At 37.2% G+C, this 26,552-nt stretch overlaps 2 protein-coding genes across 14 annotated transcripts in view; one reads left to right on the forward strand and one right to left on the reverse strand.

The window, feature by feature from the left end:
• The first annotated feature begins 520 nt into the window (after positions 1-520).
• Positions 521-9,468, forward strand: LOC113118185 (pre-mRNA-splicing factor 18). Of its 3 annotated transcripts, XM_026287147.1 has the most exons (12): positions 521-720; positions 852-929; positions 2,036-2,062; positions 2,693-2,797; positions 2,868-2,981; positions 3,132-3,278; positions 7,670-7,738; positions 8,093-8,233; positions 8,301-8,372; positions 8,468-8,623; positions 8,710-8,827; positions 8,923-9,468. In XM_026287147.1, the coding sequence occupies exons 1-11, from the start codon at positions 655-657 to the stop codon at positions 8,788-8,790; spliced, it is 1,056 nt and encodes a 351-aa protein (XP_026142932.1). In that variant the 5' UTR covers positions 521-654; the 3' UTR covers positions 8,791-8,827; positions 8,923-9,468. The 3 variants fall into 3 exon arrangements, with proteins under 3 accessions (XP_026142932.1, XP_026142931.1, XP_026142933.1); XM_026287146.1 differs by having other exon boundaries at positions 8,710-9,468; XM_026287148.1 differs by lacking the exon at positions 2,036-2,062 and having other exon boundaries at positions 523-720; positions 8,710-9,468.
• A 4,308-nt stretch (positions 9,469-13,776) lies between these two features.
• Positions 13,777-26,552, reverse strand: part of LOC113118187 (FERM domain-containing protein 4A-like) — a 133,558-nt gene continuing 120,782 nt past the window's right edge. For 9 of the 11 annotated variants that reach the window (XM_026287157.1, XM_026287158.1, XM_026287156.1 and 6 more), the window contains exons 15-23: positions 24,458-24,591; positions 23,417-23,539; positions 22,635-22,866; positions 22,303-22,359; positions 21,299-21,536; positions 21,056-21,211; positions 19,581-20,413; positions 17,653-17,749; positions 13,777-16,366 (exon numbers count right to left, since the gene is read on the reverse strand). In XM_026287157.1, the coding sequence (XP_026142942.1) occupies positions 16,261-16,366; positions 17,653-17,749; positions 19,581-20,413; positions 21,056-21,211; positions 21,299-21,536; positions 22,303-22,359; positions 22,635-22,866; positions 23,417-23,539; positions 24,458-24,591 (1,976 nt within the window). In that variant the 3' untranslated portion in view covers positions 13,777-16,260. Of the gene's footprint in view, positions 16,367-16,792; positions 16,861-17,652; positions 17,750-19,580; positions 20,414-21,055; positions 21,212-21,298; positions 21,537-22,302; positions 22,360-22,634; positions 22,867-23,416; positions 23,540-24,457; positions 24,592-26,552 lie in introns of all 11 variants that reach the window. The other 2 variants (XM_026287153.1, XM_026287151.1) reach the window with 1 other exon arrangement.

Below are 26,552 nucleotides of genomic sequence, written 5' to 3' on the forward strand. Positions count from 1 at the left end.
TGTGTGTATATATATATATATATATATATATATATATATATATATATATATATATATATATATATATATATATATATCTCATAAATCATAAATGTTCAGACTACCTGTGTTTTAATAACGGAGAGAACGAAAAATACATAAAATACATCTGAAATATAAAAAAAAAAAAAAAAAAGAAGAAAAAAAGAAATAGTGAATGACCACTGTTCAGTTAACAGGCATCATGGACTAAATAAAAAAAATAAACACAAAATTTATTTAAAAAATTAATCAATTAATATAAACAATTAATATTTCAATGCAACTGATATTCGTACAGTAAAATACAACATATGTTTAATATACGAGATAAACAAGTTTCGTGCCAGCTGATTTTAAAAATATACAAATACACCCTCGATTTTTGTTTTCTCTTTTTATTATCTCTTAATTGAAATTGCGAATAATACAGAGTGCACTCATCAAACTTTTCCCGGCGTCAGTCTCACATTTGTCCGCTAGATGGCAGTAACGACTCAGATTCCTCACAGCAGCCAGACAATTAGAGCGAGAAACGGTGAACGGAAGCGTCGAATCTGTTTCCCGTTGGCTGTTTGTGTAAAAAAGAGGCACGTTTTTTCTGATAAATAGTTATTGATAAAGATTGTTCTAGTTATGGACATCCTCAAAGCAGAGATCGCGAGGAAAAGAAAACTCCTTGAGGAGAAAGAGCTCATAGATGTGAGTAGCGACTATTCTAGAATAGTCCACCGTTCCTGTTTACACTCGACATCGATGTGTTTCTTGCAGCTGTTTTTGTGCTTCTGCTGTTGTGTGGGTTTTGTAATGCTGAACTCTTGTTGTTTCTTCAGGACTCGAAGAAATACTTCAAACGGGCTGATCTCGCGCGGAAGGAAGAGGAGGACTATTACAGGAGATGTGGATACAAGGTAGAAACTCCATTATAAACATTAACATATACATGCACTCATGTTTTCCCTTAAACATTCAACTAAGTTATCTTCTCACGAGCTTGAACACAGCTGCTCGAAACACATTTAAGCACACTGTATTTGTATTTTGTAGTGTGATCCGTTTCATTTAGTCTAGACCAGGTGTTGTCAATCTTTAAGATAAAACCGACCATCAAATATGATCACCTCCAGTTTGAGATCATCGACTCGTCTGTCAGTCATCTAACGTTACTGTGGCTTTAAAAGAAATGAACCGTCCCATTAAAAAAAAAAAGTGTCTTCTATCCCATACACACAATTTTACAATTTACTGACTGTCAGGCTGTCCAAGATGTAAAGGAGTTGTTTCTTCATCTGAACAGATGCTCACCAATGAATCCTCTGCGGTGAATGGGTGCCGTCAAAAGAGTTGATATAAACATCACAATAATCCACAAGTAATTCACAAGACTTCACTTTATCAGTTAATGTCTTGTGAAGTGAAAAGCTGTGTGTTTATGAGAAACAAACACATCAAGACACATTCTTAAACTTCAGAGCATTGCTTCTAACTAAAATATGAGTCATCTATATTTTACACAATACATTTGCATATTTTATTAAAAATATGAGCCACTTCTGGCCAGAATACGGGTCCATAATCCCAGTTCTTCCACTGTCCATCCACTTTTGTCCTGTTACTGCAAAATCCAGTGACATATTTGTTTAGAACTGTTTTAAGTTTAAACTGTGTATATTTCTCTCATATCTGACTTTTTCACTGGAGAACGCAATATTATGGATTATTGACTCTTAATTCAGTCAGAAGTGACCGTTTAAAGTTAAAATATTTTAATGAAGGATTTGTTTCTTACAAAAACGTGCAGCTTTCCACGGGACATTAATCGATGGACTGGAGTCATGTGCTTTGTGATGTTTTTAGCACCTGTTTGGACTCTCATTCTGACGGCAATTTTTCCTTTCAGAAAGCTCTTTCTCTCTAGTTCTCCTCTCATCCTGGAGTGGTGTCTTCTGTCAGCTGTGAATCTCTTCTCATATTCTCTTTCCTGCTGTCTGTGTGTGTGTGTGTTCTGTGAGTGTAGGTTTCTAATGAGCAGCCTGTGCGACAGGTAGGGCTCAGGCAGACAGAATGCATGCAGCCAGACAGATGTTTGACTGGGTTTCAGCATGACAAAGATCATTTGCCTTTGCTCCCAATGTGTTGCACAAAGCTGGAGGCAGCACCATCTGAATTTTCAGCCCAGCCGCATACCGATCACAGTAAAATCAGTGCCCTAATGTGACAGAGATGCCCACCCAGGAGCAAAGCACAAGTCGTTTGAATTCTAGATATCTTGCCTGCTTTCTCATTTGTGCAGTTCTCTTTTGTTGTTTTAGCTTCCTTATTTGGTTTTGATATTGCATGCATGGAATGTTAAATTAAAACCGGTGTCAAGATATAGCATGGCCAATCAAATGATATATGCAGTTCTTTGCTGTTCACCCATTGCATCTTGGGAGAATTATGGGCGCTCATATTTATAAGATTAGATGAGGATTTGATCACATTTAAAAAATGCACAGCTGCATGAGTATATAGAGAACTACTTGTTTTAGGCCTTTTATTTTGCCAGTTTATAATCTTGCCAGATTATTATTTTGCAAGCAGCCCTTTTAATCCTACAATTAAATACTTTGCAGTGGTATCAGAATAATTTAAGTCATTAAAATTTTATTATTATTATAATTTTTTTTCCAAGCTGGACAAGACCGAGGAGGAGGCGCCTCCATCTACATCATCCAATCCTGTGTTAGAATTGGAGCTCACCGAGGAGAAGCTGCCAATGACGCTCTCTCGGCAGGAGGTGGGTCAGCCAATCAGAGCTCACCTGATGAGGTTGTTGGATGATTAATAAATCTTGTGGCTGTGTGCAGGTGATCAGACGTCTGAGGGAACGTGGCGAACCCATCCGTCTGTTTGGCGAATCCGATTATGATGCTTTCCAGAGACTCCGGAAGATCGAAATTCTAGCACCAGAAGTAAACAAGGTGAGATCCACCTCTCTCGCCATCGTCACACTCATGTCATATAGTGCATGTTTATTTAGCTGAGAATTTTTTTTTTTAAATTGCCCTGTCAAGATGGACTCCTGCTGAATTGGACACAATTTCTCAGACTAACCTTGTCTGTGTGTGTAGGGATTGAGGAATGATCTGAAGGCTGCCATGGATAAGATTGATCAGCAGTATTTGAATGAGATTGTCGGTGGAGCAGAGGGCACTGAACTGGACACACAACATGATCTCAAAGTGCATGAAGAAAATACCACCATTGAGGAGCTGGAGGTAAACCCACACACACAGAACCCATAACATTCACTTAAACTGATTAATATCCTCATTTTGAATGCAAGAGCAGGTTGACGTTGCAAACAGATATTTATCATTCTTTTCATTTATTGTGATTAGAAACACTAAACTAGATTTACCAATTACTGAATTTTTTCCTTTAGCAGCTAATAAATAATAACTCTTGCACATTCACAGAATAGCAAAATAATTACAGCACATCAACTCCAGGATCTGTAATGTCTAATGTGAAGTACTTCTACCACGGTCCCACTAGGTGGAGCTATAGTCTTACATTTGACATCTAATGACTGATTTGAACTAGACCAGGGTTTCCAAACTGGGCTTTGTGTTGTTGAAATGAACAAGAAATATTTTGTTTACCTGGCTGTATGTAATAAGCCCAATTAAGAGAACATCAGAGAACAGTGGATATGAACATTTGTTAAATGATTAGAAGGGGGTCCTTACAAGTAACTATTTTAGGACAAAGGGGTTCAGCTGTTAGAACAGTTTGGGAAACCCTGAGTTAGACTTTGAACTATGGCATAGTAAATGTCTGGATACTTAAGCTCCTATGTATTATAATACATTTATACATTTATAATATATATATATATATATATATATATACAGGGGCATAGCAGCCATTTTAAAAGTGGGGGGGACAGCTGATGTTCATAATAAATTCTAAATAGAATACCAATTGGCATTTTACTTTTCAAATTTGGGAACATGACAGGATAGCTTACAGGAACCTATTTTTGTTAAATCATACTCAAAATGTAAAAATACTGCAGGACTTTGAGACCAATGGGAGACCATCTATATATTTTTTTTATTTTTTATGAAATAAAGATATTTTATGACATTTACAATATTTCAGTTGCACTACATTTGAACAATAACTTTTCTTTTTAACAGTTGGACAAAAACAGGTGTTAAATGAGTATACAGATTACATCTACAGTAATTAAATACAACATACATTTTATGAAAATTATGAGACAGATAATCTGTGAAAAAAATCAAGCTCCTCTGGCTCCTCCCAGTGTAACCTATTGCCATTTGCAGAAATACATCAGTCCCCGTAAAAAATAACCAATCAGAGCTGCGGTCCGTAACTTTGTTTGTGTTCAAAATGTATATAATAAGTGAGTACACCATGAATCCACTTTCCAAACCGTGTTTTTAGCTTGTCCTGAATCACTAGGGTGCACCTATAATAAGTGTTTATATTCTGACTATTTTAGATTGCTTCGGGGGTACCGCGGCGGAGTAACCCAGTACCTTTGTGATTCTTCATAGACATAAACAGAGAGAAGTAGCTCCGGCTACGATGTTCTTCCGCAAGACGCAAGCAGTTCTGTTTATTAACCGCTAGAGCGTCAAAAGTTCCCTACCGCAGCTTTAAGATAGTCAATCTGCTTTTTTTTTTATACAAATCTCACCTGTTACACATTCTGGAGAGGTTGAGCAACTGCCCCCTCTCTCTGCCAGTGACGTCACAGCCTGCCTTTCCTACAGACCAGTTAGGACATAAAGTAACAGTTATGAATTAAAAGAACAAAATTTGATAAAGTATTTTAAGATATTCGTTGCAAAACAAATATGATTTATTGTGAAATTATAATTTTACTCCGCGAGCAGCACGTAGACAAACAAAAGACAGCGGAAACCAATAATATTGTTACGTCTTATTTAGCAGACGCTTTTATCCAAAGCGACAATTAGGAGAGCATTTAACACACTGAATCCTTATTTTTGATTCGTTAAAATTCTTTGGTTTTGGACAATATTTCATAAAAAGTGTAAGAACTATGTACTGTGGTAGCAATAGTTCTATTAAACTTGCCAATGGAACATCTCCTAGATTTGAAATAAACCGAGGTATCCGACAGGGTTGTCCAATTTCTGCATTCCTTTTCTTGGTTGTAGCTCAAGTTTTAAGTAATATGATAAATCAACATTCCTTCAAAGGTATTACAGTTAATGAAAGACAAGTCAAAATATCGCAACTTGCTGATGACACAACAGTTTTTCTTAGTGATAGTTCTGAGGTACCTCTGGCTTTGAATATCATTGATAATTTTTCAAAATTCTCTGGATTGAATTTAAATCTATCTAAATGTGAGATCCTACAGCTCAAAAATAACAACTTATCCACTGTATGTAATATTCCTGTTAAGAGCATGGTAAACTATTTGGGTATCAAAATCTCTAAAAATACTGATGCAATGGTCAACTCAAACTTTATACCCGTTATCGAAAAAATGCAAAAGAGGTATAATTCATGGTTGGCAAGAGATCTTTCTGTTCAGGGAAGAATTTTATTAAGTAAAGCAGAAGGTCTTTCGAGAGCAGCATACCTCCTGTCTTCACTTAATGCCCCAAAGGTTATATGCTCACAAATGGATAAAATTCTCTTTAATTTCATCTGGAGAAACAAGCCTCATAAAGTTAAAAAAAGTGTTCTTATTAATAAACTATCTGATGGTGGGTTAAATGTTCTTAATTTTACAATTTTCAACCAAATTTTAAAAATTAACTGGCTTAAAAACTTTTTAAAAAATCAGACAAGTATTTTCAACATTGTCCCATATTATTTGAAAAACTTGGGGGTTTAAATTTTTTGCTGCAGTGCCCTTATATAACTGGTAAACTCCCCATTGCCTTGGCCAATTATCACAAACAAGCATTGCTTTACTGGTCACTTTTGTACAAACATAATTTTTCTCCTAGTAGGTGTTTTATTTGGAACAATGGTAATATCACTCATAGTAACAAGTCATTATATATGGAGAATTGGGTTCGGCATAACATATTAATTGTAAACCAGCTTATTGACAATAATGGGCACTTTTACACTTATCCTAATTTTATTACAAGATATGGCTTTTTTGTAAGTGAAAAAGAATTTAACAAAGTAATCAAGGTTATTCCTAATGGCATACTAATTTTAACCAAATCCTCTGATGTAAATATCAATAATACAAGCCAACAAAATCTCCAACTTTTTGTAAATGGTCTCTCTATTTTTGACAAGCGTTTTAATAATAGTTTTATAAGAAACTCCCTTAATGTTGGATCCAGTCCTCCATGTAAATCCAAATGGCTTAAACCTCACTGTATATCTTGGCGCAACATTTGGATGCTGCAATATAAATATAATTTCTAATAAAGTAAAAGAAGTACTTTACAAAATTATTCACAGATGTTATCCTGTAAATGCAGTTGTTAGCAGATACATTCATAGTGTTTGTGATAAGTGTACCTTTTGTAATGCATCTGTTGAGGATATTGAACATTTATTCTTCTATTGCCCTTGGTCTATTTCTTTTTGGGTTGACTTTAAAATAGACATAACAAAAAAAATAAACAAAGTCCTTAATTTAGAACCTCATGATATTTTACTTTATCAAAACCCATCTATTTCTGATAAACATATGTATATTATTAATCTATTAATTATCTTAGCAAAGTTTTATATTCATAAGTCAAAAGTATTTCAAAAGAAACCATCATATATTACATTTTGTAACACTGATCTTAAAATATATTTTGAAACCCTTTCTAATATAAGATCACAAAACAAGAAGCTTTTAAAAACAATACAAATTCTAAAGCTTTTCAAATTTATGTAATTGCCCTAATGCAGTTTTTATTTTTTATTTATTTAATTTGTATCTTTTTTTGTATTCTTATTTGTCTGTTTATATGTAAGTTTAAATTTAATTGTAATTGTTTGTTGTTGCCGCAGTTATTTTGCATGCTTTGAGATGTGCAATGTTTTTCTGTTCACGTTAATCATTTGTGTGATGGAACTGAATAAAAAAAAAAAAAAAAAAAAAAAAAATTTAACACACTGAATCCGGCGCGACGTGACGAGGTCATGAAAACTTTATCGCGCGATTCGTGTCATCGCGACATACTGTAACATACTTACAGTGTGTGTTTGAAAAAAGGATGTTATCGTCTTTTGCTTTTTTTCTGGGGTGCATTTTATCCCAGACGGCCTTAATAGCAAAGTGAACAAACGAACGAACGAAAATTCAGAAGAGCAACAAGAGATTTGAAGCTCATAGCAGACGCGCCCAGGAGATGATTCGCTCTGTAATTGGCTGAATGTTACTTCACTCAAATCTAAGTAACAAATCAGAGAACACTACAGGAAATATTCACGCTGGATCCTAAAAAAAAAAAAAAAAAAAAAATTAGCAGGGGTCAGAATCACCTGTTTCTAAAAGTGCGGGGGACGTGTCCCCCCCGTCCCCCCCGGTTGCTACGCCCCTGTATATATATACATTATAATAAATTGTATAATATCACAAAAGATATGTTATGCTCTGTAACTGTTACATTCATGTTTAATAACCTGTCTTAAACAGGCTTTGGGAGCGTCTCTTGGCACTGGCAATGATGTTAGAGACATGGACATCATAAATAAAGTTTTAAGGGTATGTTCTTATATGTTTTTTTTTTTAAGCTGTAATTTTAAAATTTACACTTTTTTTTTTATTGATTTCTTTTTCTTTCTTTTTTTATCCCTTTCGGAGTGTTTAAATCTTATACTAATTTGATAGTAATGTATTTAGACTATTCTAATTAAATATTTTAAAATAATTATTTAATGAGAATCTGATGCACAATTTAAAATATAATAATTTTATTTTGTGTGCTTGTATATGTATTTTTAAAGTGAATTATTAAATGTGTGTTTTTTGTGTTTTTGTCTTTATATTTATGCATTGTGTGTTCCAACTTGTATGTAAAGAGAGGTCTTGTATGTAAATGTATTTGTATTGTTCTAGTTTTTGCTGGGTGTGTGGGCTAAAGATCTAAACAGCCGAGAGGACCATGTGAAGCGTAGTGTCCAGGGCAAACTCGCCAGTGCTACCCAAAAACAGACAGAATCTTATCTGGAACCTCTGTTCAGAAAACTACGTAAGAAGGTATGCTCTTCTACAAGCTTTTTCTACAGTATTGTGACTCACGGCCTCATTGTGTCTTTATATATAGAATTTGCCAGCAGATATTAAGGAGTCCATCACAGACATCATAAAGTTCATGCTGGAGAGGGAATACGTCAAGGTATGTATGTAGTGTCAAAGTGTTATTGCAAAACCTTGAGGTTTGTAATTGGTACATTTGTGAGGAAACTCAGCTTCCACTGTGTGTACATACAGGCAAACGATGCTTATCTGCAGATGGCTATAGGAAACGCTCCGTGGCCCATCGGTGTGACCATGGTGGGTATCCACGCTCGTACTGGACGTGAGAAGATCTTCTCCAAACACGTCGCTCATGTGCTCAACGACGAGACCCAGAGGAAATATATTCAGGTCTGAAATAATATAATGAATAGAAGATTGTTATATTACATACATATATAGCAGATCAGTGATTTGTCTTTCTTGCATTTTCACAGGGGCTGAAAAGATTAATGACAATCTGTCAGAAACATTTCCCGACAGATCCCTCAAAGTGTGTGGAGTATAACGCTCTGTGACGTACGTTCAAAGTCCTGTCACGCCATATTGTACAACGTACGGCTCTCTTATTCTCTCGTGTTATAAATAACTTCTTGACTGTAAATATACACCGAACTTGAGAACATGCATGTGGATCTCTTTTGTTACAGTGGGATACAGGAGTGATGTTTTCTTTACATTCACTGATGCTTGATGCTCTTGGATTTTAATGTCTTTGTTACTGAGCTGAATGCTGTACGTGTACATTCATCAGCAAACCAAGAGATGTAGGCCTGTACCTTTACAGACAGGAAATATTCCTTTTAAGGATGAATGTCATGAAGACTTGCAATTTGAGTCACTATCAAAACAAGCCCAAAAATGCTCAAATCACATCTCATGACTTTATCTGCCCTCCTGAGATGAGTTAAAGGAAGAGCTGAGTCACAGGAAGAATGGATGACTTCCTCACGCTATGACCAAATCAGAGCTAAAAGACAAACAAGCCAACTTTTATGCTTATGCTTATTTGAGATCCGGGAAATCAGATTCATTTTAGTGATTCAGTTTTCAATAATTCACTTTTGAGGGGTCAGTCTGAAGTTTCCTTAAAAATGACAGGGTTGCAAGTTGATGAAAAGCTAATTATATCTGTACTGTAAAAATTTAAATTGTTTAAAAAAAATCTAAATAAAAAACGGACGATCAAATGGAAATAATTTAAGATTAATTTATCCTCAAACTGGTAAGGTTTTGGAAAGAGGGAAACAAGAGCATCGAACATTTATTTTATAATTGTTTTTATACACATTTTGGTAGGATTTAGCATTTGTATATTTGGTTAAAAGAACATGTTGTAATGCAAAAAAAAAGAAAAAGTCATTTTATGGTGTTTGATTTAAATTATGGTATAATATAAATGTTATGGTTACACTTCATTTTAAGGTGTTCTTGTTACAGAGTAATTAAATATTTAAATACTGAGTAATATTAATTAACTACATGTAATTAGGATTAGGGTTTTACTTAAGGTTATTGGCATGTAATTATGCTGTTTTATTATAATAAGTACATGTAATGTGTAACAATCAAGGACACCTTAAAATGAAGTGTCACCAAAATGATTTATCTACAATTGTAAATGGGCCTCACAAAAATTATTTTAATTATTTTAAAATAAAATAAATATAGATATAGGTCACTACTAAGTAACACACAACAAAGCAAAAATTACTAAATTACTGTAAAGTCTGAAATCCATTCTTTGATTATGGTGTCATCTGCTAACCACCATGCTGCATTTTAAGTGATATTCTTATGTTAATATAAACTCATGGTTTAAAATGTTGCAATATATATTCCTAACCTCAGGTTTCATGCCCATAATATTGTCAGAGCTGGAGCAGATCTCTCAGGACTGTGGAGAAACCCCAGACTCCAGCTCCCATCACCCCTCGCTGCAGTTTCCACGGTGATGAAAGAGTTGCGATCATAAACACACCAATCCCAAACTCCCAGGACACACACGATACACGCTATGGATACACGTCCCTTCCTTCACACAGCATTCCAGCACGCGCGCTGTTCTCACGGCTCGTGGGAGAAACACACACACACTTTCACCACATGAGAGAATAACGGCTTCCAGCTGGTGTGGAGAGCTGGAAAGTAATAGCTGCTCTGCTCCAGACCCTGCAGGGTTCATACAGAAACATTATTCTGGAAGAATGGACTAGCATGCGAGTGTGTGGATGTGTATGCGTCACGTGAATTATTAGCGACTAGCCTATGCTGAAAATTACTGGCATAATATGTAAGAACGTTTAAATGAAAAAAACCCAAAACCACTCGAACAGTGTTATATATTTTGCTGACTTGTCTACTTAACGTACATGCTACGTTAATAAATCATTAGCTCGACCATGAACATGATTTCTGCCCGAGTCCCGTCGGTTTGCATCGGCTCGGCAGTTGGATGAAGACTACAACTCCCATGATTCCACACTCAGTCACTGCGTCATCAAACTACGCCTTTGTTGCTTTGTTTGTTTTGAATACGCGCCCACTAGCGCGAAAAAGTACATATTGTAGATAGACGATGTACTTTTGTCCTTTAACGAAAAAGCGTTTATGGTTGATATATTTGGTTGCTAGTATCAGTATAGTAACAGTTAAATAAACAACTTAATATTGATCAGCTTGCATTTCTTTAAAAACATCTTACAGACTTCTGTCAGAGGTTTGAACATACCAGATGCTTTCCATATCAGGCGATCTTTAACATTCAACTTGCAAAGTTGTGTTTCATCTCAACGTAAACAATAACTGGTCCAAACGATGTTTCAAAGCCTAGATCAAGTCACCCTTATTTATCAACAGTCAGGTAGTGGCTTACCTGAATGAACCAGTGATTCAACATTTTGAACTAATCGGTTGGATGGATGATTCAATCGACTTTCTCATCGTTTTCCCCCTAAAAATTCCTGAAAGAATCTGTGTTTACGATTAATTGTAGGATTCAGTGGCTCGAAATAATTAAAGGAACGGTTGAAATATATTCGGATGCAGCCAGTGTTTTTGAACGAATCGGTTGAGTCAATGATTCAATGACTCATAAAAGCAGTAACTACTGATCTGTAAGATAATAGAGTACAGTATAGTATAGTATACTGTAATAAAGTCATAGATCATTGGTAGCTACTGGTTTCATTTCTGAACAAATCCATGTTTAGATTTGAATGGATGATTCACTGGATCAGCCAGAGAGTCGCAACCTACCGGTGTAATGATGCTACTAGCAGAAAGAATCACTGAAAACCCTAGTAATTTATTCATTTAAATCTGATTTAAATCAAAGAGACATTGTTGTTTTACTATGTTGTGCTAGTTTGGACAAGGCTTGGTTTGCCTGGACTCAAGTAACAGGTTTAAGTGTCTTACTCTGTTAATGGTTCATGAATCATTTCTTGTGGAGAATGAAACACCTGTCTTCTGGTTTCAAACCCAGATCTTTCAATACTGTATCCCACCACTCCTTAAACTGATAGCAGTGGTGCTTTCTACAACATCCACCAGTGTTTATTTTGGCCTACAGTCAGTTGTGAGCCTGCCAAATTTGAACAATTCTCCAAAATATCCCCAAATGGCTAGACCCCTCCATACTAAGGGTCACACTGGTGCCCTATGAAGTCAAGCTTTCATGTTCACTGAACACATTCCTCAAAGTTCCTCAAGCCCTGCACACACAGCAGGGGAATGCCATGGGTTCAGTGTCTAAAATATTTCATTCAACAATGCAACCACTGAGCTTCACAGGAAATGAAAGATTTGTATAAACACAGCGTCTCTTGTTGTTCACATTCCAGCTGCAGTAGGTACAATAGACTCAGCTGCTCCAAAACACATATCTCCAGCATCACACTGGTTCGACCGCCAGCACAATAACAGCGGCCACATCTCTTTCCAGTGTTGTGTTTCTGTTGCAGGGGGAGACCCCAAGCCATTGTCCAATGCACAAACATCCTCACACACTTCCTGTGGGGCGATAGCACAATATCTGAGTCATATGAGCACAGTATTCAAGAAGACTGGAGGGAGTTGATCAGAACCTAAGCGGGCCTTGCATAACGTATAGAGTCCTTTCAGTTACGGGAAGCAGGGACTTATGGGAATTACTTACTTTCGGCAATCAGAGCTAAAAGTAATAGTTCTGTCATCATTTACTCACCCTCATAACATTCCAAACATGATTGTTTTTCTTCCATGGAGCAAAAATGGAAAAATATATCTGGATAATGGAACAATGGAAGCTTAGAAGCACCAAAAAAGGGCATTAGAGCACCAAGAGAACAGTCCATACCATGGAAGTTATTGTTAACGAAAGGAATAAACTTGTCACTTGTCACTTGTGTGCTTTGTGTACAGGTATTCTACTATTTGTGTGTGGAGAACAGATGAAAATTAAGACGGGTTGTTTGAGACCCAGTGTTATGTCACTGACCTCAAACCTGGAGTAACACCTGACAAAATATTTGAGCGTTTGTGAAGGGAAAATGATATATTTATGCTTGAGAAAGGGTTTCTCTGTTTCCATGAGTCTCCACACTAAGATTCTGACAGTAGGTGTGGAACGAATGAGTAAATGTTCAACAGCTGCAGGAGACTCACACATAAACAAACAGAAATGCACACACGTCCGCTGGGAAATCACGGTAAAATGCTTTAAGCTTAAGTCATCAGCAGGTGTTATTAGAGCTGGAGTGATGGATGAATCACATGCATTAATAATACAGTGGGTGATTATTACTTAATGCCAATGTGATTCTTAAATCCTTTAAATGTTGAACCGTGTGTGGTGGGTGCTAATGTTTTCGTCAACATCTAACATTTGTTTTAAAAAATTTACAAATAGCTTTCACTGATCAACCATTACTTATTTATCTCTAAATATATTAAAATATATATATTTATTATTAATTACATTATATAATTATTTTATTCTTTCAAATGTCAGTTTTTGTGAATATGCATGAATATGTAAATGTGGTCAGACAAACAAATAAATCAAAATAAATAAAATAAACTTTGTAATTTAGGTCATAATCAGGACATCCAATATATGTGACTTTGAATGCAGGATCAAAGCAAATCTATTTTCTTTTCTTTTTACCACATTAAAATTATTCATGTTTCCTGTGACACAACATTGACATATATTTGCATATTTCTAAGAAGCATTCAGATTTGGCAAATCAAATTTCAGTTTCATGTACTTGGTATTTCAATCAGCTGGTGTGATCGTCAGCTTCACCTGCGGCTGATCTCATCACACATGCAGGGACACAATCCACCAAGGTGACATGCGGAAGAATTTCAATTACATCTGGAGGAAGCAGATCACCTTCATCCACCTGGAGGGGCATGCTGCATTATGAATAATGATAAACATACATTAACAATGCGTAATCACTCGTATGGGAAACAAGAGATCTGAGTAATAGCAATAAAGTGATTTCATGCTTTGGTTTAGAGAACATTCAGCAATAATTTATTTCAGAATCTCAAGAACCACCACATTTCTCATCTGGAAAATTCAGAATCAGTTGCCAACAACACGGTTTTTGAAAAATGTTACTATACAAATTCTTAATAGAAAAAAAGAATAAATTAACTGTGGAATTTGGTTATATTTAACCCGCCCAACAATTCCACTTTATTTTTTCTACAACAACATTTTATTGTGTCCGGTTATGTCTGGAAATCAACTCATGAAACATGCTCTATTGTCAAGATGAAGTGAGAAGACAGTTTAGTAACTAACGTCCTTCATTTTGCACGACTGGTATTAAAACTATTGACAACAGTTAGGAAAGTCTACAGCTAGTAGTAACTGGTCTTCCTGTAGCACCTGAACATGTTGTTGCTATTTCCCAGCTTAAAGACCCCAAAATAAAACAAATACTGATTTTTAAAAATCATTAAGCTAATGCTTTTACGATTTCTCTTAAAAGAACCCAGTTTCCACAGTCCTGTCTATAAATGTTGATAAATGTGTTAGTTGTTTTTTTTTTATATATAAAAAATTATGTTTTTGTTATAGAGTACAGGTAGACGAAAGGAGTGAGCTCACATTGGCCTAAAAGGGTACGAGGTGTGAATGACCTCTAAATGAAGGGCTGTTTTTACACCGGGTTTTAGTTTTAACATCAAGATGCATAACACAGTGTGCTGAGCATGCACAAAAATAATCAACAATCAATTTCAGGACAGATAAAAACTTCTGGTTTACTTATAGCCCCTTCTTGGAACATGAATCGGATGACCTTAGATTTAACGTCTGGTGATTTGGACCCTTTTGAATACACATTTGTAATGACTGCTTACATTAACACAAAGTGTTGACTTTTTTTTGGAGGTCTTTCGAATTGTAACGGCAAAGGGTGTGCTTTCAGCTACCTGTTTCACGTACGTTTCGTAACTCGCAGTGTACAACAAATGCGGTCTTTAGCATTATGGCTTGATGTTTCCTCGGTCAGACGATCGAGGTGAGGGGCACACGTGGTTTTGGATTTTGTTGACTGCATGATAAAAGCATGAAACACCCTGTATAATCTGAGCTTGTAGTTTCTTACCCGTTGCTTTTAAAATGAAGCACCAGCTTTAACCGCGTCACATTCTGGAATGCTGTTCTCCTGAAAGCTTTTAACAGCTCAGGGAAGAGGTAACGTTATTTTCATTGAATATTGTATCGGTGTGCCACGTTGCGTTGTGCTCATTTGACTTTTTATGGTTTTATGTATATGAACGTAATGTCATAATGGTGTTACAGTTAAGTAAAATCCTGAATATTTAAAACCGACAGGTAAAAACAGGAAACCCATAAGGCCAGGAGTGTTTGGAGAAGGTTTTCCGCGTGTCTCGTTACTTCACTGATGTCACAACACAATACAAGGGGTTTGTGACTATTCATGCAGTGTGGGCATACAGCAGGGCATTGTGGGATGTGCAGTTCAGGCTTAGAGCACCATGGTGGCGAGTTGCCGGTTGCAGCCTGAGTTGCAGTACTTCACAGATCGGTCGTTCAAAGCCAAAGGTCATGCTAAAGCCTCTAAGCTAAATGTTTTCAGATTTGTTGTACAGCTATGGCTTCTAAGTTAGCTAATGTTCTGCAAAAATGGACTAGAATCGATGAATTGAAAATGACAAATCAACATTATGCACAACGACCACACAATGTTTTGAATTTCCTCGGAATGACATGTTATCTTGAGCGATATGATATCAGGGCTCATCTTTTAATCCAGAACGACCGAAGAAAGGCTTCTGCCTTTTTAAAATGCTCTATTATTATTCACAAAGTATCAAAGTTCACCAACAGTGGGAAGGGCTTATGATGCACTCCGGTCCAATGAGAAGTGGCGTTGTAGGATGAAGGAGGGGCTTGTGGCCACATACTGTTTTTTTTTTTTTTTTTTTTTTAAACAGAACTGAGAACATAAAGATCTACAAAGATGGTTGATGCCAAAGCATTCCATCGGAATGTATTTTTTGTGCATGAGAGAGAACGACGCCAGCTCTCTGACATCAGTGCAGAGGGACACACACAACAGCAGAGGTCGAATGTCTATTTTAGCATGTGTGTGTACATGAGTGGGGTTCACGTATAGTACAACGTGCATAAGACTTCTTTCTTATGCACACTGATCCAGCGATGGATTAAACACAGAGGCTTTGTGCATACGGAAGAAATGGCTGCCAGCTAACTGGGTCGAAGTTCAAAAGTCAGAGTAGGAGGGTCAGACAAGGTCAAGTTCAGTTCATTTAGACTCTTGTATTCCCATAGTTCATACGAACTGTACCGCTGGATATACAGAGAGACAGAGAAGAGGGAGAGGTCGAGGTGGTACTGGCTCCAACCATAGGTGGTTTCGGATGAGTTGCGGTCCAGACTGTGGTCAGACCTGCCTTCTGAACACTCTTTTAAAGAGAGAGGGATGAGGGATGACGGTTTAGACGAGTGTTCCCGGCTTTGCCTTCTCGTGCCCGTACCACTGTACATCCACTATCTCAGAGCACAGGGGACTGCTCAGGAAACAACTATCGGAGAACGGCGATCTGCAGATGAGAAGTAGAGGAAAGTGTCAGACCTTCTGACATTTCATAAGTATATTTTAATATTTACATAAGGGTAAATTTTTTTAAATTGAGATTTATACATAATCTGAAAGCTTAATAAATAAGCTTTCGACTACATAAATGTAATGAATATATATATATATATATATATATATATATATATATATATTTTGTAAAACAAAAGTTTGGTTATATTGCCCATAACAAAGTTTTGCTTCAGTCCTCCCTAGTACATTTTTTATGAAATAACATTAAAATTTGCATTTTGCAATACAAATTCAGTTACAAGTTAAATTCCAACACAAGAAAATGACACAGTAAGAGAGGTGAAGGAGTGAGATACAGAACATGCAGAGAGATAGAGATTGAGAGAGAGAGAGAGAGAGAGAGAGAGAGAGAGTGTACCTCTCTACTGGTCAGTGCTTTGGTGAGAGGGAGAACGGTCTTCAGTAGGAGAACTTTCAGTCGTATCACTGCCCCGAGAAAACACACATATACATTCAGGCAGAGGTGGGTTAGTGAGACACACAGAGAGAGAGAGACAGCAAGAGAGAGAGAGAGAGAGAGAGAGAGAGAGGTTAGCGTTTGTGGGTAGCCGTGATCAGTTAATGTAGAGTGAGTTGTGTAATTCTGACATTGGAGTAGTTCTGTTACACACTATTAAAGTGAACAACGCAGACAAAGCATTGGTACAGTTAGGTGGACGTTTAAACCGAGAGAATGTGCTCCAAGTGCCAAACTTTGACCAACATCCTCAAATATGTCTGTTCTTTGAAGTAAATACCCACTGACAAACAAAGCTGTGCAATCTACAGGAAAACCAAGCCAATTGTGCAATTTTGGAAGAAACCAAGAACAGCACAATAAAAATATGAAGTATATATAAACATTAATGGTCAAAGTTTAGTGCAAGGAAAACCATATCAGCCTCGCCTAAAAGCATACTACAAATATATTCACATTGACTACAATGCAAACTTATTTATGAGACAAAAATCTAATAATTTTTCCTTCGGATTAGACTGAATTTCTGTTCATTTTTTTAGTATTATTACATGATTCTGACTGGTAAATCCATTTAAGAAACTACAGAGATGCAGTACTTTATCTAACAAGCCACAGGAATACTAGATACTATGTTGTGCTGCTGTGAACTACCTACTGATTAGACATAATTAGTACCTTCTAGACCACCTACATTTCAAGAAAACAATTTTGGATTCTATATATAAATGAGTAAAGTTCTAATTGATTGAGTGTCTCACCCGCTCTTCCAGTTGAGTATGTGTTGTGGGCTGCAGGGGGGTGTAGCTGCAGGTTCACTGCAGGGAGTTCCACTCCTCTGACTGTGTGGAGATGCAGCTGAAACACACACAGACTCCACTGTAAGACACTAATGCACACAGCTCAACTACACTCACATATGCTTATACACGTGGTGAACGTGTCGGAGATAAAGCTGACTGCTTATTGCCAACACCCTCTTGAGCTTCTGGAAAAGGTTTGGAGTGATTCTGCCACCCAGAGAGAGGTGATAATCCCCACGACACACACTGACCAGACCACCCTGACAGCCTCCATACACACACACACACACACACACACCTCACAGCAATGTACCGCTACTTAAGTTGACACATAAAGTAAGTCTCATTCCACCACTCTTACTCTCTCTGTCATACACACTAATCACTGCAGTAGAAAGGAATTATACACAGTAAAGTGAAATGTACAGACATTACCTAAAGGACACAGCATATGTGAATGAAATATGAATGTGAAAATGAGGTGAGAAACACAGTTTGCACCATATTTTAGCCTAGTGTACCTGGGTGTTGATTATTCATAAATCATGCGTTGTGTAAATAAGACAAGACAGTATAACATGTTAAATTAACTTTTTTTTTTTCACAGCCTCAAAGTCATTTTCCAGAGCTCCAGAGATCTATCTATCCATACATCCAACCAACCGGGCAAATTTTTGTCCCCCGATTTATAATTTTTTTTAAAATGACGTCAATTCGATATCGATTCTCAAAAGCCACGAATCAAAATATTCCGGTATTTATTTCAGCACACATTTAAAACAAGATCTGATTAACGTGAATCTTATCATTACTCTTCTCAATTAGATGTCACCCTTATTTACATTGCGCGATGTTACAATGGAAAGCCTGTCATTCATTCAGCACTTATCATGGCAGAGATACTGTTGATGAGAACCAAAAACAAAGACATACGCTTCATTCGCAATGCTCAGGTGAAATGCTATAGGAATACTATAAATCTTCAGAAGCATTTGATATCATGCATAAGGCGCCATGATTTCCGCAATCAATGAATGAATGGTGGATGGCACGCTGTTTTGTTTACAAACGTAACTTGCACACATACTGAAGTGTGAATGCCATTTGCGGTGTTTTCATCTGCTGCTGTCTCACTATGATGATATGAATACACGAATATCATCTCCAGCTGCTCTGAGAATTACTTCATTAGCATTTTACCGTTTCATTTGAGAAACTACAGTCATATCACATACACAGCAGCTGCAAGTTCCTCAGGACATCCGATCCAAATAAATGTTTAACGTTAAGAAACGTCAGAATATATTACTATATTTAGCAGTCATAAGACTCAGTGCTACTACTGCTAATACATATTACTAAATGTTTATTTTTAAAGGAATATTCACATTTGTTTCCTTTTTTAATTTTAACCATTTATTTAATTTAAAAGGGTTTAATTTTCTTTTGATTAGGATAAATTAAATTAATGTTTTATGCCTTCATCCGATTTTATTTTATAGGGACCTATTATTGTTTAAAAAAGGACCCTACACAAAAAAAGAATATATTTAGAATACAGGCCTTTAATTTTTTTTAATTAATTCACCATTTGTAAACTGATGCTTACTGTTATTTTTTTTTAAATATCAATAGCATTTGTATTAAAACTATATTCACTGAATGTAATAAAATCGAGAAGAGAATCGAATCAAGAGCTTGAGAATCAAAATCGAATCGAATCGGGACATCTGAATCGATACCCAGCCCTACCAAACAAACAACCGACCAACAAAAAAATTTGCCACAATCAGGAACCATGTTTGCATCAAATTTATGATGTTACTCTGACCGAAGTCTTGCAGGTATCCATATCTTTTTGCATTATTTATATTTGATCTATTCACCTGGTGACCCCTTCACTAGTGTCGCTATTCGTCCTCCACGGCCATCTGAAGCATTGGAGCTGGTGTGAGTGACGCGGCTGTGCTCCTTAATCGATCCAGATGAGCGCTGGTACCAGCACCGCAACTCCTCTGACACCACTGCTCGCCCCCCTCCTCCTCCTCCTTCCCTGCCCAGAGACGGAGTCCTCACAATCTGTGAGCGGGAGGGCGTCAACCTCCCGCTGCCACTACCTGCTTCCCCATCCTCCCCGGAGCCCCACCCCTCTTTATAAAGCCCCCCGGCTGTGTATGAGTTGGAGGTCTTGAACTGTGCCTTGACACTGTAATGCCCCTCCTGGTCGTTCTCCAGGCTGCGGACAACCACGGCGCTGGGGCTGCTGCCCTCCGTGTACAACGGGTACTCTTTGATGCGATACTGCGAGGAGGGTTGGCTCTGGCTGTGGAGGTACACACCCTGGTGGCTACCGCACACCCCTCCGTGGGTGCTGCCATTGCGGGCTGCCAGGTTGGGCATGCTGCCAGAACTGGACGTGCCCAGGTGTCCAGCTGACTTGTGACGTTGTCGCTGCCGCTGTCGGGCTTTGGAAGGTGAGTCCTCAGCCAGCGTACAGTAGTTAGGGTTGGAGGTGGATGAGGGGTAGTAATGTTCTGAACTGGAGTGACTGGTGCAAGATGAGCAGTCGTCGGGGACAACAGAGCCATTGCTTCCTGTCCTCTGTGGTCCTGACAGAAACAGGTCAGAGCTAAGTCCCGCCTCTGTGTCCACATCCAAGGATAGCAGCTTCCCCTGAGACTCCAAACTGGAACTCCGGCCACGGAATGGCTGAGTTAAACTGAGAAAGAAACGAACACTGAATTTTAGAGGATTTTTCAAACATTTTAAAATATAAATATTTTATTTTGACAAATATTTTTATTCATAATAAATTAATACTTTTATTCAGCAATGATGTATTACAATGACTGATAATAACTGAGAAGAAAATCTGCATATTAGAATGATTTCTGAAGGATCATGCAACACTGAAGACTGGAGTTAAGGCTATAAAAAATGCCATCACAGGAATAAATCACATTTTCAAAAATAAAAACAGAAAACAATGCAGCGTTGGTGAGCATAAGTGTTTTCTTTCAAAAATATAAAAAAAATCTTAAAAAAAAACGACTTGTGTATTTTGAAGAAAGATTACATGATTTTTCTTTGGAATTCTGAATTTATGTTGATTTTATGTTTGGTTTTCATTATTATTTTAAATATATGTTGTTGTAAACAAAAACAAAAAAACAACAACATATTATTTACATATTAATTATATTATTACATAAAATACGAACGAGTTAAAATCTAAATCATTCATATAAAAAATTAACTAATTTAACATAAAAATAAAATTTTGTAAATAGTATAAAACTACAGGTGATGTTCTCTTGTCAAAAGCAGAGGTCATTTAAGTGTGTGTGTGTGTGTCCAGCACCTGGCCGAGTGCACATAGCTCCGTGTTTTCAGGTCAGGGGTGGAGGGCATGCTGGACTGGCTGTTCCAGTGAGGGAGGGAGCGCACAGGGCTGTTCTGGAGAGAGTTGCTCCCTCCCGCCTCACAGTTGCCTGTGCTGGGGAACCGCCTGTGACTACTGCAGAAAGAGAAGAGAATAAACAATTCATTTATTTACATGTGCACCACATTACTCCTGCCAACATTTTTTTAGACAGGTCTGTACCTGGAGTGTGAGGAGCGTTTCTTCACCCGCTCATAGGGTTCGTCTAACGAGCTTTCGCTCCACATGCGTGGTTTGATCGGAGACTTGTCATAGTCACTGCGTTGGTAATGGAGGTGTCTGAGTCCTTCCAGGGACTGTGGGGGAGGCGGTCGGCTGTGGGACGGGGGTCGGGGAGGGAGACCTTTGTGTGGGGAGGCAGCCGGAGAGAACGTAGGGGTTCCTGTCATCTGGGGGTCATCTGGAGAAAAGAGTGAAAGGATATGAGATACATATATCATTTAATGTTAAGATGTTTCTTTTACTTTGTTTGTTTCTTTTACTTTTGGGGACAAAATTGCTCAAAGAAATGATAGAAATTAAGAAAATTTAATTAATGGAAATTAAATAAGAGTCTTTATGCGTATTATCTGACTGGATGAGCCACATTCAAAGTTCTTGTAAGAAATAACATTCAGCAAATAAAAATATTAATCTGCAAAATGAATGATTAATGAGACAAATGTCTGTATTGTACTATATGTAAACTAAATTAATTGCAAAATAATTGTTTATTGCATCTTGATGATATCCAACCTCACATTTTACCAAAAAACACCTCTTAAAAGGACATTTTAGGAATTAAAAAATTATAATAATCAAAGAAATCAAAAGGAAAGAAAAAAAAATAGTTCATAAAACACCATGAGTATTATTTGATTAGATAATTAAAGTTCAAAGATATTGTAAAAAATACCAAATTCTATACAAAATATTAGTGGGCCAGATAATTTAATATAAATGAGACCAATGTCTGTTTTGTATCTGTAAGCAACATTATTTGGCAAAAGAATAGTTTAAGCTAGCTTCATTCTTGTTTGCGACACCCACTTTTCATAATCCAGTTAATTACAGATGGATACAATCAAACCCTGACCTATTTTTTTTCGTAACTTATTCCGCTTAAATTTGAAACCAGAATATAGATCAAAAATATTATTTATGCATAAAAATGGTACAAAACGTACCATCATCCAGCACCAGGGCGTCAGACAGTGAGCTGTCCTCCGAGCCGATATTCGCTTCTGCCGAAGAAAGACAAAGACACTTAAAAGCTAAAACTCACGTACACCAACATGTCAAACAAATCTTCGCAACCTGAGCGTGAACACGAGAGCATTAATTGAATTTTCACAGCAGAGGTCACACACAGACACATATGTTCACACAGTTTTATAGATCTATGGGGAGGTGCGATTACTCTTGCTCTCAGTGTGAAAGACTTTATAGAGGAAACACTTAATGAACTCACAGGAGCACTGCGAAAACATCTACGAATACAACGAACAGAATTCCTCACCCTCTATGATTAGAGAGGCACGTTGTGTGGGTTTCTTCCCAGAGCGAACGCGGTGCTCGTTGATGCCATTCTCAATGTCTTGTAGCTTCTTCAGAGCATTCAGATATGACGTCTTCCTCTGTTTCTTCAGCTTTTTGCTGCTGATGTGAGGATCGGATGCTAACCGACGCGCTGCCTCCGTTATCTGGGTCTGGATGGCAAATTCCCTTTCCAAACGCTCCAACTCCTCTTCCTAGAAAATGTAGACATATAAAAAATTAGTAAACTGAACCAAAGTAAGAAAAACACATAATCCTTTTTATCATCATTTATGAAATTACCAACACACACTGTCAGAATAACAAGACAACTATGGGCGCCAAGTTGTCTAGTTCTCACACACACATTGAGACAGCTAAGATATTGTGGCCTCTTATCAATGCATTCGATAAATCACCCAAAATCAACAATCATCAGTCACGTAAAAATACACATACAAAGACAAAGATGACATTATGACCCCTTGCATAAATCAACTTTCTTTATTCACACAGCTAAGCTTGTTTTTTTGGGTTTTGTTACCCAGCTCCTTTTGCTGACAAAACGCATACACTGCACTATCGCCACTTCCTCTGATCATGCCAGACTGGAGCTATTTATAGACCCCTGCACACACACATGGATATCTAACTGTGGTTTAGAGGGCAGTGTATGATGAAACAATTGTGCAGCGTTCGCTGTGGTCAGGGGTTCAGAAATTAGTACACTACCAACTATAAATCACACTATAAACTGTCACTGACCTCTCCTTTGGGCAGGATCTTTTGCTCGTCCAGTTTGAAGGCAGTGCCGATTTTGCGTCTGACGGTGGGCGGCTCCTCCCCGGGGTCGAGAGGGTACTCTTTCGGAAGTTTTCCTGTCAGCTCCTGAAACACAACACACTATGTTACACTCTTAATCCATCTTTTTGTGTGTGTATGAGTGTGTGAGATTAAGATTCTAGTCCAGATCAACACCTTTAAGAACAGCAAATCCAGGCTTGACTGTTTGCAACATGATCTTTAGGCATCCCAAGGCATTATTCTGAACAAAAGTGTGTGGCTTTCTAAGACTTCAAATCATAAGTCATGTACTATAGATTTTTTCACTTAAACAGGCTTGACACATATTTAACATTAAAACAAGCCAAGTACAAGTTTAAGATACTCATAAACAGATACTGTTTTATTCAATATACACATCTGTAATGAGATTGGTTTATGCACTAATATATACATAAAGGCAATAAAAAGACTATTTTGCCAATGCTAGCAAAATCTATATAATGAATGACATAAGCTACAAAAGTTTACATTGAATTAAATGCCCATAATAGTTTACTGTTCACAAAATAACAATAATATCCAGAAATGTTCAATGAATTAACAGCTTGTGGTATTGACTGATTGTGAACTGCTTTGAAACTGTAATCATGTAGAGTGCACAACAGTGCAGTGTTTTGACTTTTGAAGTTTAACAGTGTCATCAGGGCGTAATGTGATTCCTGTTTTTTTTCATTGAGAAAATTAAGCCTTCTTAAATGATATTTTGAGAGCCTTTGTTATACCATTTAAGATATTTACATTTAAGACAGACTTTGTACAACCTTATATTTGATCATATTAAATGTAATACTTTTTAAAGACATGCATAAACCATGTAAGATTTAAAACATTCTTTACAAAAAAAATGTAATAGTCATTTATCTGGCAAAACAGCTTCCTATGCAGACTGCAGACAGTAAATAAGCTTGGGTTTTCCAACAGAGCCATTATGCTGAAGTGAGAAGTTGTTTCGATCCTTACCGCTTCTCTGATGCAAATACTCTTGAGTTCCTCTATTCTCTGTCTCAGCGTCTCTTCCAGAGCTTCCTGTCTGGCCCTCAGAGCTGCCAACATGTCCTTCTTAGCGGTCTGGGAGCTGTCTGACTCTTGAGAGCCTACAAACACACACACATACATACAAAAGGGAAGATCAAATCTAGGGTTGACATATGTCACATTTTACCAAATATGTAAGTGTGCGTCTGACCTAAAGGTCAAAGATCAGAAATGTTTAAAGGTCAAATCAGCACAAGCAGCTCCAGACTTCAGCTTAAACAATCAGACTGACCTTCTCACTTAATAAGAGGGTGTGTACTTCATATCTTTCAGTGCTATGAAAGGGGCAAAGTGTGTGTGTGTTTCCGGACAAAATTGAACAAAGGGCCCCAATGGGGCAACATTGTTTAGCAGATACTCCATGTTTATCAGAGCATAAGGCAAAGTTGTGTGTCTGAGATGTTTACGAGGAAGTGAGCAAAATTTTTTGCCAAGATTTGGAAGGATTACATAATAAGAGTGATACCTTAATATCGCTGTACAATGGTAAAGACATTAAACCAGTATTTGTTTTCCTGCGGTTTAAATTTTCAAGGCTATGAATGTGTGTTTTCTCACACTGAAACTATGTAGTATCACGGAAGCTTCCTGCATCTTTGCAGAGGAATGTGATGCATCTGGTGTGTTTGGAAGGGGATAATGAGTGTGTGTGGGCAGGCAGCTGTCTGGGAATCAGTAAAGGGTCGCAGTAATTGAGAGAGAATATGACCGGGGTCACTGACTGTGTTGCTAGTGTCCAGTCAAGCTTTCTATGTGTGTGTGTGTCTGTGTGTCTTTGGTCTACGGCTGCAGAAGAAGTACTGAAACCTTTGTCCTGTCACTGTAAATCTATATGGCATGGCATTTGGCCGTCTTCTATATTATGACATACACTGCTGTTCAAAAGTTTGGGATCTGTAATACATACATTTTTTTAAGAAATTAATACTGATATTCAGCAAAGATGCATCTCATTGGTCTAAAGTGACAGTAAAGACATTTATAACTTTACACAATAAATGTTGCTCTTTTAAACTCTTGTCTGTTTTCAAGATTAACGATAAGAAGAAATGTTTCTGTAGCACCAAATCTGCATCTTATAATGATTTCTGAAGGATCACGTCACACTGGGAGTAATGATGCTGAAAATCCAGCTTTGCCATCACAGGAATGAATTACATTTTGAAAAAATTGAAAAGTGATTTTAAATTGTAATAATATTTTACAGTATTGCTGTTTTTACTGTGTTTTTGATCAAATAAATGCAGCCTTGGTTAAACTTCTTTCAAAAATATAAAAATCTTAGGGACTCCAAACTTTGAATGGTAGTGTATTTCGGACAAAATATTTTTTCTTGGACACACTAAGATAAAATAGTAGATACTCCAGAAACACACTGAACATATGAGTGAACCAGAGTGGGAATTCTTGTCTCCCAGTTCCTGTGAGTATGCGTGACAGGAGAATTTAGCTGCAAGAGCTTTTCCACTTCGCCAAGTTTGGATTTGCTGGGTTGCCAAATAAATCCATTATTTTTGCTTCCCAGTGGAAAGCATTCTGCATGGGGATGTGAAGTGAAAGACGTTAAGAGAAAATTAGTAATGGAGACATACATTAGGGCTGGGTGGGGTTCATGGGAACTCCAGAGGGGAAGAACTGTCCTGTAGGGAACCTATGAAGCAAAACTACTGCAAAGAAAGGCATCACACTGCATGACACACAAAACCTGAATAATTCTGTCATTGGAACAGAGCGTCTCTGTGAAAACTCTCTACCCTTTCAGACACTACATATAAAAAGTCAGGAGATTTCTGAAGCATTTATAGTGCAATGACACACACATGCACCAGTGGATGAAATTAATGTCTTACATTATCGACTGAAAAGCAAGTTTTTTTTGTGTGTGAATGGGAAGGGGGGTGTTGGGTTGTGCTAAATGTCGGCACACTAACTACTAGACAAGACTGATTTTGTTATTTTACCTAACGCTTTGCCTTGGCTTATTGTGCACAATTCATGCATGCTTTTGAAAAACCCCACT

Source organism: Carassius auratus, chromosome 18, assembly GCF_003368295.1.
Source record: "Carassius auratus strain Wakin chromosome 18, ASM336829v1, whole genome shotgun sequence".
Classification (NCBI taxonomy): domain Eukaryota; kingdom Metazoa; phylum Chordata; class Actinopteri; order Cypriniformes; family Cyprinidae; genus Carassius; species Carassius auratus.

Bases quoted from the DNA above. Each gene is read 5' to 3' on its own strand.
- LOC113118185 (XM_026287146.1), top strand. From the start codon at position 655: ATGGACATCCTCAAAGCAGAGATCGCGAGGAAAAGAAAACTCCTTGAG. The intron at 930-2,035 runs GTAGAAACTCCA...CTGTGAGTGTAG, and splicing joins ACAGGAGATGTGGATACAAG to GTTTCTAATGAGCAGCCTGT. The intron at 3,279-7,669 runs GTAAACCCACAC...TGTCTTAAACAG, and splicing joins CCACCATTGAGGAGCTGGAG to GCTTTGGGAGCGTCTCTTGG.